This window comes from Olea europaea, chromosome 8 (assembly GCF_002742605.1).
Source record: "Olea europaea var. sylvestris chromosome 8, O_europaea_v1, whole genome shotgun sequence".
NCBI classification, from domain to species: domain Eukaryota; kingdom Viridiplantae; phylum Streptophyta; class Magnoliopsida; order Lamiales; family Oleaceae; genus Olea; species Olea europaea.
This window is the reverse complement of record NC_036244.1, coordinates 7657363-7680304: the sequence shown is the minus strand read 5'-3', so window position 1 is coordinate 7680304 and position 22942 is coordinate 7657363. Positions and strand designations below refer to the sequence as shown.

General features: G+C 33.6%; 1 protein-coding gene and 1 pseudogene across 1 annotated transcript; one reads left to right on the top strand and one right to left on the bottom strand.

Annotated features, from left to right (window-relative positions):
- The first annotated feature begins 485 nt into the window (after positions 1 to 485).
- LOC111398238 lies at positions 486 to 8666 on the top strand (annotated as a pseudogene).
- Positions 8667 to 15314: 6648 nt separating this feature from the next.
- Positions 15315 to 18896, bottom strand: LOC111398705 (cytochrome b-c1 complex subunit 7). The gene is made up of 4 exons (XM_023025748.1): positions 18691 to 18896; positions 18339 to 18496; positions 15779 to 15826; positions 15315 to 15589 (listed from the first exon to the last, which is right to left on the bottom strand). Exons 1-4 carry the CDS (start codon positions 18785 to 18787, stop codon positions 15521 to 15523), a joined length of 372 nt encoding a protein of 123 aa, XP_022881516.1. The 5' UTR covers positions 18788 to 18896; the 3' UTR covers positions 15315 to 15520.
- Between the last annotated feature and the right edge of the window lie 4046 nt (positions 18897 to 22942).

The window sequence follows — 22942 nt, the reverse complement described above, 5'->3', positions numbered from 1 at the left end:
CGCGAAACAGCATGATTTTATTTACTCACGGAAATTTCGTCTTATTCCGTTCAATTTCGTAATATTAAATCTTTTCAGTGCAAAGGAATGGGGTTCATATGCTTTCTTGTTTGTTTTATATAATTTTTATCCATTCACATGAAAGAAGTCACGAGTCTTCTCTTTGGTTTCTATTTGTTACTTGGGTGCAGTAATATATTAACGTGGCACTATTTATCTTTAATAATATATTTTTTACCTTCCCAATTCATATCATTCAAATATTTTTGTTATTGGTCTAATGCATCCGATATTTCATAACCTGGTCAAACTATTGTTTACTGTATCAAAACTGGAATTATGCACTGCTGATATCCTTTGATCTAAGCACAGTCTTATGAAATTCGTTGGCACTCGATTAAAGGATCATAGCATTTTCTTTGTAATCTTGGCTTAGGCATTTATTAGTATATTTGAACCCTTTAGTTTCTTACGCAGCATAAGCAATGAATCAGTTGAAGAGTCCAATCAAGGGAGTCATCAGTGATGCCAAAGGAAGGATATCATGCTACAAAAATGACTGGCTTGATGGATGTGGTTCGGGTGCAAGGTGAAGTCTTTTTGCTTATGGAAGGACTTGATTGTGGGAATTTTACTTTTAATTAAGCATCTCAAGTGAATATGAATTTTTTCTTCAGGATACTAGCTCCAACAGCATACATTTTCTTTGCTTCAGCTCTCCCTGTCATTGCCTTTGGGGAGCAGTTGAGTAGGGAAACGGGTATACTTATGTTTTTATCATATTATTCAGAGTAGGCTCGCCTCTTGTACTCATCTTTGATATATTGAATTTTTCCTCTGCCCGTGAGGTTTCCACATAAATCTTTTTATAATTTTAATATTGCCTATCGCCGTTTTTGCCTAACACATTTTATGCTTATCTGGAGAAACTTGCTTGATTTGTGACAGATGGAAGCTTAGGCACCGTTGAAACTCTTGTCTCCACTGCTATCTGTGGAGTCATCCATTCAATTTTTGGAGGACAGCCAACGTTGATTTTGGGAGTTGCAGAACCAACAATTATAATATACACATACTTGTACTGTTTTGCCAATAAAGGAATGGGAAAGGAGATGTATTTAGCCTGGGCAGGGTGGTATGTAATACTAATTTCCGTGTCCTTTCGAGTATTTTGATTTTATAACGGCATCCTGGGCAAGATACTTTCCATGTCATTGATGAATTTGTTTTTCTTTAATAGGGTCTGCGTGTGGACTGCCTTAATGCTGTTTCTTGCTATATTTAATTGTTGAATATTAAAGCCACAATTGTTGACTCCAATAATTATTGTTGAAACTTCATGAAGAAGTTTTCAAGTTGCAAGTGACCAACTTGAATTTGAATTCCTTTCCACCAATCACAACTTGAAAGTGGTAAAATTGAAGTGAAACTCTCCTAACCACCATATTTGACTATTTAAGAAGAAAATTTCTATTGAAATTCTTCTTGTTTTCATGTAGATACTTCCATTAAGGAGGTTAACAATTTCTATAAATAGAGGTAGATGTGGGGAGAGAAAATGCAAGCAACTTGAGAGGAATTAGAGAGTAGAGAGAAGATTGGGAGTAGAGAGAAAAAACATTAGTTTCTCCTAAGTATTACCTCCCTGTATTCTCATATTACAAGAGAGATTAATTGTTATTATCTCATTGTATTTAGAGAGTGTTGTAATTCTCCTACTATAGTGAAATCCTCATATACTTGCCTGTGGACGTAGCTTAAATTGGGTGAACCACATAAATACTTGTGTCCATTTTCAGCTGCGATTTCTCAATTCCATTTTGTTGTAAAGCCAAAGTCGACCCACGTTATTTCTAACATTAATGCTTGCACGATCATCACCCGATTTACAAGGGTTGCCGGGGAACTTTTCAGAATGTTGATCACTGTTCTCTTCATTCAAGAGTCTATCAAGGTTTTCTTTTTAGTTTTGATATATTCCTTTCAATATTTTCCATGATACTATTTGAAACACCTAGAAGAATTTGTGTCGGTAATCATTAATGGCTGAATCACAGGGTGTGGTGAGTGAATTTCACATTCCAAAAGGTGAAAATGCAGTAGAAGAGAAGTTCCAATTTCAATGGCTTTATGCAAACGGTTTACTTGCAGTTATATTTTCGTTTGGTCTTTTTCTCACTGCCCTTAAAAGCAGAAAAGCTAGGTCTTGGCCGTATGGTACAGGTACCCAAAGTTATTTTCTATTCAGTATTTAGTCAATGGTAGTGACATTTCATCACCATTTAGATTTTAACTAAAGTTAGGCTTGTGTCAATATGCACAGGCTGGTTTAGAAGCTTTATTGCTTACTAGAGGGTTCCACTCATGGTTGTGGCATGGACAGCATTATCTTATAGCGTGCCTGAAAATGTTCCTTCTGGAGTTCCCAGGAGGCTCATCTGCCCTCTTCCATGGGAATCAGGATCGTTACATCACTGGACCGTGGTTAAGGTATCACAAGATTAAGAATCCTGTTTCTCGCACACTCGATTTAGTATGTGATGCATAATTTTCACAGTAGTTTTGATGTCTCATTTTCTTTTAAAGAATCTATGAAGTTCTGAAATGCTGCATTGTAGTCTTATACAAGGCCGACCCTGGTATAAGGCAGACAAGGCAACCGCCTAGGGCCTCTAATTTTTTAGGGCCCCTGATTTTCTGGCCATATCTAGTAGATGCCGTTGTTCCAGCAGTAGAAGTTTTTGTATTGCAGGTTGAAGACGTTGAAGGTAGGTCATTGTTGGGCCTAAATACTATTCTTCTTTGTACTTTTTTTTTTTTTGAAAACATAGGCTCATATTGATTAACAGTATATTATTCATAGCCCATATAGACTACCTCATATATCTCTTAAGAAGTTAAGAATTGAACAAAACTGATTGCAAGCACCCGGTTAGCAAAACTGATTGCAAATGAAACCTATTTGTTGTTGTTTTGTTTCGAAGTAACATGGCTATGCCATTGGGGAATTTGTCCTCTGTGATAAGTTGAAAATTTAAACTTGATCATCGTCCCAAAACTCCCAACCTTGTTCACAAATGGCTTAATTTATGTTTAACGTGTTATTGACGTTTAATTTTCATAAACATCCTCCATACTTTGACATCTCCTTTCAGAGTTGTAGATTCGTTTGCTCTACTGGGGTGATCTTTTGGATGAATGATAAAAAGTCCAATGGTATACAGTCCAACGATAAAAAATTGGATTACGAATCTACAAAGTTAAAATTTTAGCAGACTTACTGTGGTGGGTAAATTTTCATGGAGAAGTTTTTGAAATTTCATATGCACTTTTACTATTTACTTTTTCAACAAACTAACATCTTATGTATCCATTTTTAAGTAGTGGTCCTTTTGTAAAAAAATTATTTTTAACATCCTCCATATCCATTTTTAAAGTAGTATTACGTTTGTAAAAAATTATGCTTAAGGGCCTCATAATCATTAGTTGCCTAGGACCTCAAAATTCTCGGGGTTGGACTTGGTCTTATACACTGTTTATGTAATCATCTAGGAGTCTGGTATATAAGAAAATTTGAAAAATTAATTGCTTTATCTCATGAATTTGCAGGACATGGGAAGGGTACCGACATGTTATATTTTTGCTCCCATCATACCTGTTGTGATGATAGCAGGACTGTACTTTTTCGATCACAGTGTAGCTTCACAGATAGCACAACAGAAGGAATTCAACCTTAAAAACCCATCCGCTTACCACTACGATATCCTCTTGCTTGGAGTCATGGTATGGAAATTAAAGCTCCATTAACCTCTTGATGTCATAAATATGAAATTGTTATTGAATTTTCTTTAATTATCTGCTAAATATTTGTGCTGTCTTGTGATCTCAGACTTTGCTTTGCGGGTTGCTTGGACTTCCGCCTTCCAATGGGGTCCTTCCACAATCATCTATGCATACAAGGAGTCTTGCCGTCCTCAAGAAGCAAGTGGGATATGCAATTACGTAGAAACTTTCTTAGCGTACTGTTTTCAACAATACGAAGAAGATACTTTCTTAAAGAATTAGATTCCAATCTGCAGTTGATTCGGAAGAAAATGGTAAAAAGTACAAAGGAGGGCATGAAACAGCAAGCAAGCCATTCAGAAATCTATGGAAGAATGCCCGCAGTTTTCATTGAGATGGACAATGCTCCGTCTGTAAGATCTTGCTTCTAATTTTTACTTCTGTAAGTTAAGTGTGCATTTTCTGTGTCCATGGATGATTGGGAGAAAACTTTATTTTACTGCAGCTTACAGCTAAGAAAGAGCTGTCAAACCTAAAGGAGGCCGTCTTGAAACATGACGCTAAGGAGACGCAAACTGAAATTTTGATCCCAAAAGATACATTGATCTCCACTTGCCTGTTCGAGTAAATGAGCAAAGAGTTAGCAACTTGCTTCAATCCATACTCGTGGGACTGGCCGTAATTGCTATGCCTTTGATTTCAAAATTTAGAAAATAAAATAAATTTTTTTACCAAACAGGGGCTATATACATTTTAAAGTTGGTGAATGTTCTAATATTTTTTTTCTCACTAAAAAATTAAAATTAAAATAATAAATTAATTTCAAAATTTAGAAAATAAAATAAAAATTAATAAGTAGACTTCAAATATTTTTGTCTATGGAAGTAATCATTAAGCCCCTGTTTGGTAAAAATTAAAATTATGATTTTAAATTCAATCAAAGTTAATAATTAATTTTAACCACACATTTTATAGAATTTATAATTTTTCAACCATACATTTTATCAAAATTTACTGAAACTCTGATTTTAATCCCTACTAAACAGGTGCTAAGAACTAGAACTATTTTTCTTTTTTCTTTTTTTACTTTTCTTGAAATTTTTATAATCTTTATTTTTAAATTTTAAATTTTAATTTTTTTTAATTTTATTTTTTTAGAATTTTAGATTTTAATTTTTTTCAAATTTTAATTTTTCAGAATTAGTCATTTTGTATTTTGAATTTTATTATGTTATAAATTTATTAGTTAGTATTTTATATTTTTATTTTTTAAACTTTTATTTAAATGTTTGTTTTCTATGTTTTAAGCATTTTCAGAATTTTGACTGAAAACACTAAAAACATAGAAAACAAACATTTAAATAAAATTTTAAAAAATAAAGATATAAAATTCTAACAAATAAAATTAATTCAAAACGTCAAAAATGCGTTTCGAGTATTATATTATAAATCTATTCTTGTTTTTTAAACTAGATTTTTAGAAATAACAAACCAAACGCATTTTTTTTGATGTTTTGCAAAATTGAAAATGATTTGAAAACAACAAACTAAACGCGCCCTTATTTTTTTTTATGTTTTATACAGTTGTCTATTGGAGTAGAAGCCATGAGATAGTTTGCAAGAAGTTATCTTTGTCCTTTTTTACTAGCAGTCCAAGCAGTTGAGTAATGTAAAGGAAAATTGGGAAAATGAACGACAAAGGAAAATCAGGAAGAACTCGTTTGAATGCATTATTGCTAAAATGACACAACGCGAAACAAGAAGTTCAAGTAAAAGCATTAAGAACACAAATCTAAAATTCACTAGAAAATGAAAGATAAAATCAATAAGTTTTATTAATTCGAAAATGCTTAGAAACAAAGAGTAAACTTTTTATTTATAAGGGTTTAAACGAAAACCTAGCCTAAAGAACTAAAATTGTAAAGAATTCGAATTAAATCAATTGACAAAATAGCACTAAAACTTAAGAAACAATTTTCGAGTCCTAAACGAACTTGGATGAATAAAATGCAACATATGTGATGACAAAGTGGAGAGTTTGATCCGTCTTGTTGTTCCCTTTTCGAAAAGGTATTATGGGCCCAAATTTGAGCTTGAACGCTAAATTTGCAGTTTAATGTTTTTCCCTTTTCGATTCAACTGTTCCTCAACCCACTCGGCCATATAGACTTCTATAAAAATAAGCTATCAAATCTTTGATGGTTTATGTCCAAATATCCTATTAGCATGTGATAAGTGTGTTTTACAAGGTTATATAGACTCTTAAATATATTAAATATTTGATTATTTGAGCGAATTTTCTTCTTAATTTAGTGTACATATTTCTTTTATAGGGAAAAAAATCCCAACTTGGAGATGAATTGAGCAAAAGTAAGTGATTTTAAGCTTAATTTGGACAAAATAATGAAAATCCAAAAGTGATGAAAAATATCGAGCCTCAATTGGACCAAATTTGAAAACGCTAGGGGACCAAGTTGAACACTTGGAAGAGATCCGAAAGTTGGGATGCTTCGTGTGCAAAATTTGGAGAAAGAAGTGGCGATGCCTCTCAGCCTGAAGCAAATCCCCCCAATTGTATTTCAAGTTGCGACCAACTGGCCGGGGCTATACCAGTAGTTAATTGTAGCGGGTTTCTTTACAACTTCAATGGTATTTAAGGTTTCTCAAGATGGGACTTCTTAGGAATATTGAAGGTTATAAAAACGTTTTCTAAACCACATAATATAAAATCATAGAGGGAGAATTCAACAACATTATACAACAAAATTCTTGTAACAAAATTACAAGAAATTCTTGGAGACTTTGGATGATATTGAAGTATGAGAAGGTGCCACCCGAAAGTGCTAAAGATATGCAAGATTAAGGATTTTATAATGAACAATGCTTTTGAACAATAATTTTTGATAAAATTAATCTGATGCCCATGGTAGACACGGTCCCATGCCCACTCTGAACATTAGATCATTTCTATTATTTTTGAATAATAATTTTGAATAGTGCTTAAAGAATTTACAATATTGCTGCTGATTTGATAATTAAAATACACAAAAGTAGCACAATCTCTTCTAATTTGATTACAAAAGGCAATTGCAATAGAAATCTTAAAAGGAACAAAATATTAGAAATTAGAGGATTTCAGATGCTTGGCCACTGAAGAGGTTGCCCCTTATATAGGCCTTTTTTTTTTATTTTCTGAACTTGAAAAAGGGATTTGAAACCTTGGACAAACTTCTGAAGATTATTGCTTTATACATACTCTAAAAAGTTGCAATGTTTTCGTTGCGAGATTTTCTATGTTTGCCATGTTTGAAAAGGCATAGAGGATCAGATTTTAGAAAAATGCATATTTTTATCTCTCACAAATTTCCCAAGATTCAAAATCAAGACCTTTGCCTTATAACAAACTTAAATTGTCCAATTGGTACCAATATTTAACTTAAGTATCTCATAAGGCAAATGTCTTGAGTTTGAATCGACGAGATAAAAATTCGTGAAGGATAAGATGCAGGCTCTCCTTACACGAACAATACATATGATAGAACTCCTTGGATATAGAGTTTCAAGTCGTTACACTTATAGCACAAAAATCTATCTGAGCTTGGGATATAAAATCTAAATATTGTAGAAAGTGGTTATTACATCCACTCGTGAGATGGTTTTGAGCTATCTATGAATCGTTTAAGTTGGTTCATGTACACTACCTCTTCAAGTTCTCCATTCAGAAAGGCATTGTTGATATCCACTTGCCTGATGTTCTATCCTTTAGAGACTGCAATGTTAAGGATAATTCTTAGAGTAGATGGTTTAATTACTGGATTGAAAGTTTCATAGAAATCAACTCCAGGAGTCTGCTGAAATCCTTTTGCCACAGTCTTGCTTTGAACTTCTAAACTGATCTATTTGAGTTGTGTTTCACCCTGAAAACCCATTTATTTCCAACTATGTTTTAAGACGGTGATGGAAGTACAGGTTTCCAAGTTTTTTTTACCAGTACTTTGAACTCTTCTTCCATAGATTTCTCCCAATCTTCATTCATCAGGGCTTCAATGACATTTTTTGGTTATATTTTACCAGGATTATATTTAGTTGATTGGCCTGTATAGAGCTTCGGTTTGAACACTCCAGCTTTCCTCTGGTAATCATGTGATGATGACGTGGTTGATCATTTATTTTTTTGCTTATGCCACTGCCTCAACTCATTCATGACTAATCATTAATTATTTGTGTGATCAACATTGTTGTCTGGTTCAAGTGCTTCATAATTCTTTGGTAACTCAGCTTCTGTCTCCTCACATTGTTTATTGCTATCACTGATTGGCTCTTCGAGAATTGCATTATCTTTTACATTGCCGTTAGACTAACATTTGTTATTTAAGCTAGAAGGCAAGCAATGCATAACTTAGGTTGCATCAAGAGGAGTTGTATCGGTAGGATTTGGAGCGAAAATTTAGTTATTTGACTGATGATTTGAAGCAAGAGTTGAGTTGTTTGGTTGATGGGAAAAGTGAAAACATGATACTTTGTTCCAGGTATCGTGGAATTTGACCCTTTCTATGTAGATAATACAAACTCATTAAATACAACATGTCTTTAGAAGTACACTTTTTCTGTTGAACTGAGGTAGCTGTAACATTTGTGAGACTCACTGTAACTAAGGAAAACACATTGGGTTGAGTGGAAGCTGAATTTGTTTGCTTGATAAGGTCTTAAGCAGGGATAGCTAGCACATCCAAAGGTTTTGAGTGCTTCATAGTAAACTTTCTTTTTGTATAAGACTTGAAATAGGGATTGCATTTTGAGTGTAGGAGTAGGCATTCTATTTATGAAGTATGTTGCTATTTGAAATGACTCCCACTAGTATTTTAAAGGCATTTTGGCTTTAGATAGGAGGGTCTGTCCTTATCGAATAGGCAAATGACAAAGCTGCAGTTTTGCTTCAAGTCTTGCCACGAAGGACGATCTTTCTGACGAACTAAGTATCGAAACTCCAAAAATAGTTTGATCCATATTAGTTGGCACATCTCTCTTAGAATCCATGTGCAGTCCAAATCAGGTGGAACGACTCAACAAACAAGGAGGTACTAAATCCTGCCATCATTGGTCAATACAACAAGTTCATCTAAAATAATATCAATTTTATTTTTGTGTGCTGTGACGAATGGTATTGAAGGAGAAATATCAACATAGTCAAGTTAGAGTCCACAAAGCTAAGTAGAAAATGATTATCAAACGAATTAAAACGGTATTTGTAAGTAATGAAATCCTCAATATTTAAAGTAGAGCAATAGCGAAAATGTGATGAGTGATTAATGACATTTGCATGTGGACTAACATGCTTTAAAATTTTAAAAGAACCAATACTACAGGCTTGCAATATAGCATATTTCCCAATATTAAATTTAAAATTTCACTTATGCAAATTAGCTTGAAGTTTATATAATACATTGCTTGCTTCAAATTGTTTTATTAATCCCAATATGCAAGTTATGAAAATGATGTGCAAATGCCTTAGCTGACATAGACACACTAGCATGTGGGGACATTAGAATAAGGTCTAAAGGTTTCCTATACTTATAACCATAAATTCTTCGACGAAACTCGTACCTATAAACCGATTCACAAAATTATTATATGTAATTTGAATTGTTGGAAGGATCAAATTCCAATTCCCAATATTTTCCTTAAAAATGGCATGATTACACAAATCATTAGAACGCTGGGTTGGATAAGCGTACAATATACAACATTTGACTGAGAGGTATCGAGAGCAAGGGGTACAATCCCTAGATTCATAGGAAAAGTCTGGATACAAGATAAGGAAGTGTTTTCAATATCATTTAAGTTATCACATTCTTTAGGTTTAGGTTCATAGACTTGATCTTCTAACCGTTCATCTATTATGTTCTTTCGTTCTTCAATGACTAACGTTCGATTAGGACATTTAGAAGAATTGTGGCCAACGTTCTTACAGTTGAAGCACTGCAAGTGAGAAGAAGTTATTGGAGTTTCAAAATCTTAACCTTTATTTTTCAACAGAGGAGGAGCATTAGATGGGGTAGGTCCCATAAGGGACTTAACAAAAGGAGGTGGCGTCAATGAGATGAAATGGCAAATGTCACCTCACCTTCGATACGAAGGTCTTTGAATATCATGACCTTTAAACCTATTCTCCCAAATGGGAGGAACAATAGACGGGGAATGCTCTATGATAGACTTATGATGAGGTAGCATTGATAAGATGGGTGAACAATAGTGACCACCCTTTTCATATGGAGTACTAATAAGTAACGCATAGTCCCGAGCTAAAGAGTAAGCGTGATCAAGAGTAGTGACGCCTCGAAGGAAAAGCTCACACCTAAATTCATCTCTTAGACCTTGTATAAACCTACTCAAAGTTAGGGCCTCATCCTCAACGACGTGACATTTCATTCGAAAATCTTCAAATTGAGAAATCTATTCAATCATTAATTGATTCCCTTGTTTAAGGGCAGTCCATTGAGTAAAAAACTTCAAAACCTAAGCAACCATTAAAAGTAGAAGTGTCTAATTTAATGTCTCTAAAAAAACTCTAACAAGGAAGAGAAAGAGTATCGTAACAGTCATAGGCCTTTTCTCGCCCATGAAATTGATCCCTATCACTACGATCGTATCGAAAATATGTTCGATCTCCTCGTCAAGATAATGTCTATTTTGGGATACTTTAGAATTATCCATGTCGATTGAATAAGGAATTTGCTTAAAATTGTTCAAATTAGCAATTAGCGCCTTACTCTCTTCAAGAGTAACAGTTATCTGGGTTTGGATAGTAACTATTTGTCGGGTGAATGCATCAAATTGTAAAGGGTCTATGTTTAGGTATTGAAACTAGAAGTGACAGACGACTAGTTGACCATTATCTATGTACTATATTAGCAGCGAAATGACGTGCAATAGAGAGATCAATGAATAATAAGTGCAAGCAATGGAAAAAAAACAACTTGAGCCCTTTTTTTAATTTTTAATTTTGGGATTAAATAAATTTAAATACTGCAAGCTAAAACTGCTGGTACATGTGATAAGTGTATTTTTCACACACTTATTTAATAACTAAACATGTTTATTAATTGATAAAAAGAATAAAATTCTACTCACAACTAGGTAATATTTGCTTTTGTAAATTAAAAATCACCCAAGGAAATAGAACAAGGCAAAAGAAAGTGAAAAAGGACCAAAAGCACACAAAAATGTGAAGTTGGGGACCAAAGTGTGCGAGTGTCAAAAGTTGGGGATAGAAGTTCGCAATTTTTGGAAGACATGATTGAAAGAAAAATCAAATTTTGATGACTAAAATGTACAAGATAAAAGTTGAAGGACCGATCGTGCAATTCTTTGGGGACCAAACTGAAAGAAGGAAAAAGAAGGTTAAGGCACACGATTTAGTCCCACTTTTAAGTAATAGAGTGCAACAAAAGGGTTAAGGTGCACGCCTCATTTTGTACTAGGCGCGTGCTTTAAGTTGAAAATAGGACCAGTGCGCACATTTTAATTTTTCAGGGGGCTCTTCTTGTAATTTTATCGAAACAATTTTTATCATTTTTTTTAAACACCCTTTTCACCCTTTATAACGAGTCAATCTTCATCTTGAAAGAAAAACCATAACCTTCCTCTCTTTCTTTTTACTCTCCTTTTCATTTTTTTTTTCCTTTCTCCTTCTTTGTTCTCTCTTCTTTTCTTGGAAACTTTTAGGGAAAATCTAAAAGCACAACAAGAATACATTTAGAGGAGAAATATTTGGGAAAAATCAAGATCAAGAATCCAAATTCAAAAGGGTTTTATATTGACTCTTGTATTTTCTTCATTATTGTTTCCTATTTGCAATGTATTGTATAGAATATTCTCCTTTTTATTGCTTGTATTAAATGACTTAGTTTATTGTGTTGGGATTTGTGGTATTAATTTAATTTAGCTTTAATTAATTTTTATGTTTGCTATTTAATATTAAAATGCTTGTTTCCTTGTGTTTCTACTATTGTATTTTTATTTATGTGGCCAATAATTGATTGTGTTTAGTAATTTGTACATCGTTCGAGAGAATATTGCGCATTTTAGATTAAATAGTAGAAACCCTAGGTTTGTGTAAAAGATAGAAATATGCCCCTAGCCTTATGTGGCTCAATGAGCTATTTTTGTAAATATTTAATGCAATTGTTTGATTTTAATCGACATGGAGATATAGTAGGTTAAACCAATCAATTAGAATTAATTTTGCTCAAGAGAGGTAATTAACTGAAATTGAAAAATCGGGTCTAATATTGTAAATGAGTAGCTTGTTAATTGGCTTGTGGAGAAATTAATTAGGCATCGATTAAATGAAACCATGAATCCCAACCACTTTTGCTTCCGAAATTTCCCAAGATTTTCATATTTTCTTATTTTGTAGATTTTTAGTTATTTTCCAAAATCACAATTTTATTGTGTGTTTATTTTTATTGTTAGAATTGAATTGATTAAAGTTGTATAATCAAAAGTAAGCATTCTTCAATGGATCAACAGCCTGGACACAAAAGATACACTTTATTACTTGAACGCTATCCGTGCACTTGCGGCATGTATTTTTAGCGAACATGTAAAGTAACAAAGCAAATGTCAAACACTAGTCAAATTCTCCAATCACGTTAACAAGTGGGGAACAATGGAAAGTTAATTCAGTCAATAATTCCGATCAAGTGGAGTTTAAGACTAAAATTATAAAGGTAGCTGCAACACAAAAAATTTAAATGATACAATTTTAAAATGAATAGTAGTATAAACCAAAATAAATAAGAACAGTGACTCCCCATAGTCCGATTGTGACTCCCTATATTTCGATTTGTCTGAATTGCCAACATGTGGGCCCCAAGTATGCTTTTGTTCTATCTTTCATTTCAGATGTCTTCACTTCAGAAATCACTCCAAATGCATCTTGTATAAGAGCAATGTACTTATTTTGTGGTGACTGTCACTCTGCTGTGGTGAAAAGTGAGAGAGTGTGGTTGTTGATTGTTGTTTTTTTTTAAGAAGAGAGTGTGCTTATTTTGTATTTGCAGATATTGATGGATGATCGGCGGTTGTTGTGTGGCTTTGTGTGTAGCAATGGTGGGTTAATGTATATTGAGTGAGTACTGGCGCGAACCGGGAGGTGAGTATTGATTATTGTGGGGTCTAATTGTTAGATTGAGCAATCAGTGTGTTAGCTGATGGTTTGAGATGTCGGCAGCGACAGGTGAAGATAGCTAGAGTGGCGGTGGGTATTGAGGCAGATGGTGTCGCCAGCAGGAGTTGCAGCAAGATGGATGGTAGTTAGTGGAGAGTTGCGTTCGATTTTGTGAAAAGCCAGTGATTAATAGTTGAGCGACGGTGAGTAGTCGACATGGGGGGACGTTAGCGCAAATTGCGATTGGATGGTCGCAGCATGGAGCGATGGCGCCGACAACATAGAGATATAGGTGTCTGGGATATTGATGGGAGTGGAATTGTGGAGTAGAATTTGGGTTGGATTCAATGGCATGAATGTCAAACGTTAAGAGTCAATTTATTGACAAATGGACAAAAACTTTTTCAATTTTCATTGCCTTCTAATGAACTCTTATCGTTACTTGAACACACTGAGTATTTGCTTTCACGAGTGGACCAATTGCATTCTATTTCCATGCTCATATCTATTAATACACTTAGCACGACATTGGTTTCAAATAAGCTGTTAAGACATCCCGAATTTGCTAGACAATTGACAATTGCTTCTTGCCTTGGTGAAATATTCTACATTACGACACCCGATTCCCCTTTTTATGATGAAATAATACAAGATATCTTCCCCTTGATTATATCATCATTTGCAAATCTCACAAGCACATCCATCAATTTGTATGCTACGTCAGTTAGGATACTAGATACCCATGGCTAATACGAAATACTGCATCATAATGTTCCAACACTTTGTTGAAGCTCAAAAAAGAAATCATTTGGGGAATGTCTTCACATCAATAGAGACTATCATGAACTTTACATTGGAAGAAAGTGACAATATTCTTTTGAACTTGATTACCTTTCTGTTGGGTTGTATACAGAATAAACATAATGAGGGTTCTCCAATTGCATTTAATGTATTGGAATACATTTTCAAAAGTGTCCGGACATGATCAAACCTTACTTGTCACGAGTTGTAAAATCTATATGGGTTTGTTTAAATGACTATAGTGTAGTTTTTTCTTCCATTTTCACAAAAGTAGAGTTGTGAACAGTGTACCATGTCCCCTATTATGATCACATCAGTAGCTAATAAATTTAACATTGACATAATTTAGAAAGTACCTAAAGCAATGCCATCTAAGTCAAACATTTTAGATGTCCTAGATCTTGTGCCTACTAAGTTGCATGACTTTCATGTTGACTTTATTTTAGTTCTTCCTCAATTACAATAGACTCCACGGGTTGCCACATTTTATTCTAAAGTCATTACTCGATTGCACACCTTTCCTATTGACATTATGATGTTATCCACTAATTATCGACACGATGTGCCAGCTCATCATTATGTTGGCAAAGTTCCTAAACTTCATGCCAAGTTAAAATGTCAAATCATTTCCAATCATGAAATTTTTGTATTTACTTTCTATGTGCAATATAAATTAGAGTACTCTATTGATGAGTACTACCTTTCTTGTGAGTCTCATTAATCTGATTTCCTAAAAATGTAAAGAAATTGTTTTTTGATAACTCGTATAAAAGTTTTTCATTTGACTGACCATCACACTTAAAGGAAATTTATATTTTCAATGGAGAATAATTGTTTCCTAATAAAGGCATATTCAAGTCTTTGATGTTGCAATCTTTTGTCTCTACAGGCCAGTTTTCGATACTAGCTTCTTATGCTCATTATATACATTATTGTGAAAATTTTGAAAAGGAGTTGCATGAGCGTTTACTAGTTGGAGATTAGGATCGACATTTAATTAAAAAGAGAGAGCACCCCCTGGTTAGATCATGTTCTTGGGAATAAGACGCGATTTTCATTACCATCAATCATAAATTTTCGATATTTGGTTCGTTAGAAAGATCGTTCCCCAGCATGACTTGAAGGATTTTGAGTATCAAATTGACAGCAGTATTTTGTGATCTATCCACTCAACAAGGTTAAGTTTTCTTCCGCCTCGAAAGAGTTGAAAAGGACATCTTCCTATATTTATTTTTATTTGAACTCATACTTATTTTGTTTATTTTAGTTGAACCACTATTTTGCTTTACTTTTTATATTTAGGTTGGGGTGTAATTAGAACAGTTAATGATTGAATAAAACGAAATTCCTCTCCCACTTTCTTCTACTTTTTCTCCTACTTTGTTGATTCTCCTTCTTCTACCTTCCCCCTTTATTCCCTCTTCTTTATAGATTTGTGCCGTTCTCCATTACTTGTCAGTTGGTGCCGCATCACATACCATTTGAAATTTGTCTAAATATTTTAACTCATGACAAGACCTCATGTTATCACATAAAGAATGAAATGAACGACCATACATTTCCAGCAAATTAAAGAATCTTATAATCAGAAAGTTGTATACGTTATTAACAGTAACAAGTAACCCAGGTAGGTGACATTAACATACATCATGAAATTCAAAAGTTTGACAAACCGCATAACAGTCCTGTATTTCCCAAGTCACAATAACTTACATCGTTGTTTCATAAAAGATCACATTACAATCGAAACTTAACGGAATTGGCTCAGGGAATGGTACGCTGATAAAGGGGCAACGCACCCAACGCTTCGCGTTCAGCTCTCTCTCTTTTGATCTGCATCCACATTAAAATACTTAACAGGGAACCTCATTGTCCAAAGCCAGACATGTTCACACAATAAAAGCTACAAAATCACTCATCTTCCCATGCATCTAAACACAGCCCCAGAATGTTAAGAAAAAAGTTTATCCTTCGCTTCTGAAAATTTCATGCTTAGAACGTTTAGATGATATAGGTACTTACAAGAGCCAACATCTCCTGAAGATAGCTCCTAAATGGCGTCTGCATTGCCTGCAAGAGATTAAAGATTAAACATATTTCACCTTACAAGATATAAACTAAATTCTTACATCAGTTCTTCATTGAGGGAGGCAAAATCATGAATTTTTAATTAGTAAAGAAAATAAATACTCAGTCACACTAATTCACAGATACATTCATTTCCTGCATTTGTTTCCTATTGATATTAGTTGCTTCAATTCAAGTCGTTTTTTGGATGAAACCTATTGCTTGCCCTTGCAGCTTATTAAATGCCCGTCTGCTGTCCCTCCTTAATAGCCCACCTTGGCAATGCTCTCCGAACATTTTTCAAAACAAGATAATTTCATGATTAGATAGTTTTGGTTTTTTGTATATGAAATGAGATGAAATCAGAACATTTAGATAGATAGAATATAATCAATTAGATTTATGATATTTCAAATTGAATTCAAATTAATGCACAATTCAAAAACTGTTTAGTCTAGATCACAACACTAAGGGTTTGTTTGAGCTCCATTTTTAAGGAAAATAAATTTTGTAATAGTGATTTTTTGGAGAATGTGCGATTAACAAGTAGGAAAAGCTTTGAGTTTACGGGTAAAATTAATTTATTTGAAGAATGTGTAGTTGAAAATGAATTTGATGAAAAAAAATGAGTTTCTAAGAACGAGGCTCAAAGAGGAGCTAATTCTCGAAGTCCTTCATAACAAAAAAAATCAAATACCATCTCCAGTCAATCCTCCCACATAGACTTTAGCACTTATTGAATCAACCAAAAAGATCAAAGCTCATAAAAAACAGTCACCTTATTCATAGTTACAAAACCACTTGCACTAAAGTCCGGGAAAATATCAAATTCAATCACATGTTCAAGAATTGGTTGAGCTTATCCATGTAGACTGCAGTTATTATCGAACCTAAATTGAGCATAATAGAGAACATATAATAAAGCTTTTAAGATTAATGGAAAATGACAAGCTTCAAGGGCTTTACCATACAAGTAGTCACTTTCACACACTTCGCACATGATTCGGACTGGTTAACAAAATAAAAGAAAAACAACACGCTGAACCGGTACAGGCTTAATAACTACATTCTCAATCATTGCCCTATCATTCAAGTCTTCTACAATAGGATATTTGAATCTACGTCTACATTCAACAAATCTCTCACTATATTTGGCCACCCCAAAAATTTCAAACACATGATCCTTTTGAAATCACTCTGATTTACATCTCAGTTAAAGATCCACATATGTCCCACAAACTCATAAAGATACAATCACTTGACCCAAAAATTCCATTCTACATCAACCATCCAGTCCAACAGACCATTGGCATTAAATGACAAAAGTCACCACCATCCAATCCTCCCATTAGCATGTAATCAATATGTCAGATCCAACTTCACACAAATCATCTAAGCACCTCTACAAAGTCCAACCATTGGCAAAGAAATAGATTCTCCAAAAATTCTCCTAGATCACTGAATCAGCCAACATGATGAAAAGAATTCCAAACTACGACCACTTTAATTACTTAGAACTACGAAATGACTATTAACTTTCTGAAAATAAATGTAGAAATATCATTAACACACCTTTAATTGTGCTACTCTCTCTCTTTGAAATATCTAAAGCATAATGCAATTGCTACATGCTTATCTCGATGCAAGCAACTGCATCAGGTTTTTCGAGGAACTTCTCTTGTTTAGTGATGAGCATTGGCGGATTTAGGGGCTGGCCTGGGCTAAAGCCCATTCAGTTTTCTACCTATAAAAAATTTAATCTATAAAAAATAAAAAATAAAAATTATGTGCAATTTTTTTTCTTTATTTTTTTTAATTTTTTTGGCTTACATATTAGCCTGGCTTAAAATTCATATTAGCGTGGTTCTGGATCTACCCCCTAATGAGAAGAAACTAAAGCAAAGATGTCTCTGTCCTAATTCTCGTCCACAAGTGTGATGCAATTCAATCAAAACAGAGTTATGCTATATTACCAAATTGATTTACCAAAATTATGCCAGATTAACACTTGGCAGCATTTTGGCCCAAAAACATTTTCCAATTACCAATTGAAATACTACCAAGTGTTAATCTAGCACAATTCTAGTAAAATAAATCCCATAAAATGGCATAAATGATTAAAATATGTTAGAAGAGGAAGATGTGGATAGAATTAACATGACATAAATAATGACCTTTGATCCAGAAACCAAACCTCCGGTATTTTTTAATTTTGGTTAAGGTCACTGTAAAAGATTATAATTATTCATGAATAGTCAATAGCGACCGTCATTTTACATTAATTATAGTCTAGTTACAATACCGTTAGTCTCATGTACAAAATTACAAGAATTAAAATTAATAGGTTTCTATTTCAAACTGATAATTCATTTAGCAACTTGGTTAGTCCAGAAACCAGCTCGTTAAGACAAGAGAAGCTACCGAAATTGGTGAATCAATTATTGATTTGACGCAGAAATATATGTACATAATAGATTATCTGCACATACAGCTAAATTTCCAAGTAAGAAAATACCTGAAGCTCCTCAGGGAGGTACTCATGCTTCAAGGAGAGGTCCAAGGCTCGCTTGAGGCGCTGGTTCCTCGCGTCCACGATTTCTCTAGGCAGCCGGTTCAGCGCCTCCTTCACATCCAAATCGTACATTGGGTCGTACAAGTCATCATAGCGCAACCCTTTTTGGAATAACACAGCAAAAGGTTTATACAAAAATCATCAAATTAACACACTCAAACACAAACACTCACACTATCATTACTCTGTGTGTCTCCATATGGATATAAGTTACATATTTGAATAATAGAACTAAACTCACTGTCTTTATAGCTATAGCCTATAGAAACAGACATTTGTATGTAAACAGAAGTACCGTATTTTCGGAGGCGCGTGGAGATGGTTTTCTTGTGGATGGCGGCCAGCGGGTTGCGGTTCGGGTCAACGAGCCACCGGGAGAGCGATGATGCCATTTGTGTCTCTCTCTAGAAAACTCGAGCTTTCTCTTCTGGTTTCTAGAATCTCCTGTTATCTTTGATTCTTTGATGGCCCTCCTTTCGTTTGTCTATCGTAGGCGAAATTCGCCTTAAAATGTTAGTGGAAATGCGACTTCAATAAAAACGGTCCTGCAGAGTTGCGATTCATGGAAAATTCAAATTGAAGTTTTGAGAATAGGAAAACGTTTTAAGCCCCCGTCGATGACCATTATTTTTAAAAACACAATATTTTGAATAATAATTTTTAAAAGAATGTCTATCTAAAAAAAAAAAAATTAAATTTACGTGCTAAATATTTTATAATTTGAAAGTGAGGTAAAAAAATGAGTATTTAGAATAGAGTTTGAAAATAATGATTATCAAACATAGGCTAAAAGGTGAAATACTCTTTATTTAAAGGGTTAAAATTTTAAATTAAGCCTAGATTTGGGAGAAATCATAATTCAAAATTTAATTTAAGTTAAAGTAAAAAATTAATTTTAATCACACGCAACTTTTCATCCACATATTTCAACTTTTATGAAAATTCATTAAAAATTTAATTTTAATTCCCATCAAATAGACTATAATCTCACAAAGATTGCAAATTTTTTTGCAGTATTAAAATTAAAATTATGAAAGGTTCTAAAATTTAACATAATGAAATAAAAAATTAAAGCATAATAATAATAAGTATGTTAGCAATTACTACGAATTATTATTACACAAACCACACCCACGACTTTATATTGTTGTAAAATTTATGTGATTTGTGTAATAAGTTATCAGCTATAAGCATGAGTCAAATAAAATAAATGTGAAAAAGAGTTAGAGAAGCTGGTCTAAAAAATTCGTGATAAACGCTCTAAAATCGTGTGGTCCTTCCGTCATGCGGGTACTTTTGACACTACACCACTCCAAAATAAAACTCTTATAGCTCGCAATCAATTCTCCTTCTATGGGCCGACCACAGGGAGAGAAAGAATAAGCCCTTATCAATTGCCAAAATTAGAGAATAATATAAAATGACCAAAGGGTATTTTTCAAGTGTTTATTTTTTTGTTGTGTGTAAAACAATGGGAAATCCACCCCTTTTATAGTAGAAAAATTCAACACTCTCACAATGAAAATTAATCAAATTAAACATAAATTACAAATATAATGATGAGATTAAATTTTGTATTGAATCTAAAAATTAAAATGAAAAACTAAAAAATTAAAAAATGAAACCTGAAATTTTAATTTTAATTAGAAAGTTTTTAAACTCATTTTTAACATTTCTCTCACATTCACCCACCACTTGTATACACCGCTTCTCTTTTACTTCTTCCTCTTAATTCTTTCTCGTATGGCATCTCAAATTTTGGATTGATTCTTCTATTATGAATGAAGCAAGATAATTGTAGGATAAAATAAATCAATCACAAACAAGAACGTCAATATTTTACGTAGAAACTCAAGATAAGAAAATAGCATGGACAGAAGAGGAGAATTCACTAAATCAAAAATCAAGAACAATGATTGTTGTTACAAGATTTGATGCACTCTCATCCAAATCTAAAGTGTTTCTAATGTTACGAAGAGTGTACAAGTCGTGGAATATATATATACAAACTGGAAAACAGTATTTGGAATTGAAATGCGACAACTTTTTCTCCTTGATCCATATTTGGACTCCTTTAAGACATCTTCATGCAAACACCAATTCTTAATAGAATTTAGGTCACAATTCTACAAATCTCCACCTTAAAACATAATCTCCAATGCAATGAATTACTTTTCACTCTTCATGTAACACAGCCAAATCTAGATACCCAGATTTGAAAGCATTATCATTAAATGATCCTTTAAAACCATAAATGTGAAAAATGATTAAAATTTTCTTCAACAAAATAAACATCAATGAATTATTATTTTTAAATAAATTGTGGTTAATATAAATATATGACAATTAAATTAAAAATTAACTTCACCTATAAAAATGAATTTAATGTATAAATATGATAATCCTGAGTCCATCTTGAGTCATTGTGTCAAATTATCTTACTTTCATCATCTGAAAAATGGGGAGGGAAAATGTAGAATGAGCCAACGTCTAGTAAGCAAACCTCATGCATATGATGCATACTTATGATGTGCATATACATTACTTTAAAATAAAACGTGTTTCTCATTATGTATCTCATTTTCTTTCGTTTTTTTTCAAACTTAATATTAACATTCTGAGTTCACTTGATATATCATCTAAAAAATCATAATGCAACGGACAATTATTATTTAGAGTCCGATTCATCCACTGATTGTACCGCAAAGCTATTAGCATTAACATTATCCTTGAACATAAACATTGGTCAGGTGCACCAATCCCCCCAATTGGTACTGGGATTCAACTTAAAATTCTCTTAAGGGAAAGGTTAACGAAAAGGTCGTTGGTTTGAATCTTGAAGAAGCGATAGAAAGTCATAAGGGCAAGATAGACTCAAACCCTCCCATAACAGATATTACATAAGTCGACGGCTTAGGCACATAGGCCGATCGTTATACTACAACAGTCAATTCTACATATTTTCCACAATCCCCTAAGGATAATTCAACAACAAATATCAACCAAATCCAAGCAATGCACAAACTTGGCAACAGAGAGTGTCTTTGTCAACATATCAACGTGGTTATCCTTAATATCAACCTTAATGTAATATCACTACAAGCAATCACATCACGTGCAACGTGATATTTCACGTCAATGTGCTTTTTCGTCTCGTAAAAATCAATCCTTTGTCAAGAAAGATATTACTCTAATTATCACAATAAACTGTAGACATTTGCAAGTCTTCATTGATTTCACCAAACGATACCCTCAACCATATAGCTTCCTGACAAACCTATGTAATATCTAAATACTCTATCTAAGAGTGTCAATTTGGCTCTTCAAATCTGCCTGAGAAAAGTCCCAGTCGGCCCAGCTCAAGGTTTGCCTGTGTGGCTCGAGCCTTAAAATAATTAATTAATTGCAGTAGTATAGCAGGTAGCACACACTGCCTATAAACACAGGCAGCATGTGTTGCCTGCTTGCTCGTATTCATAGGCAACAAAAAGGTATAGGCAACAATAACGCCTATCACAGGCAATGTGCAACTATATGGGCTGCCTGTTTGGTAGCTAAGTAGTGTATATATTAATAAGAAAAATTGAGCTGACTCGGCTATATAAAACTCGAGCCGAAAGTTCGGGTCGAGCCTAGATTTTTTGGTCGAGCAAAAGATTAGCTTGGGCTAAAAAAAGCCATAATCATTTTCACTCGAGGCTCGGCTCGGCTCGGCTCATCTCATTGACATCCCAAACAAACGCTATCTCAATAGTAGATAATGCAATTGTATTTTGTAATGTAGAATTCTAACTAATACCACAACTCCCAAAGGTAAACACATATCCCGTAAATGATATTCTTTCATCAAGATCTCATGCATAATCCGAAATCAGCATACCCAATGACTTCAACGATATTTCTCCCAAAATATGAACAATCATTAGTAGAGCATGCAAGTATTTGAATATCACCACACTGCTTTTCAATGTTCCTTACTAGGATTCGTGTTGTAAATCGGACCAAATAGAGACAAGGATAATATGAGCAATATGAAAATAATGGATCACACAAGAACATGAGAATTTTAATAACCTTGAACTAAAATTGTTTCACAAGATTTGGTACTTTCAATATAAACTAAACAATCATCTCGAGTTTATAATGTATATAACAATGAACTTATTGTTACTTTAACCTATAAAGAGCCTACACGTTGTCAAGTATATATAGGAGTCCAATTTTGGAATTCTGGATGAAGTAGAGCACAAAAAACTGCAGTAGAAATCAACTACGAGTCTTTCTCCCAGCTAGGTAGTGTCGCGACACTATTGTCATTGCTTCCCTTTTGCGTTGTCGACGCCTAGACGCCCTGTCTTGGACCCATTGCTTCCAAAACACTTCCTTATCCATTCCAAAATCATTTCCACAATCAACTCCTAATTCCTAATGAAATTTGATCCCTTATCAATTCAAATTTCCAAACCAAAATTATCTAGGCTTCCTCTATGAATCAAAATCCAAATCACATAGAATTTGAATCACAATATAACAAACTCCACCTTGAC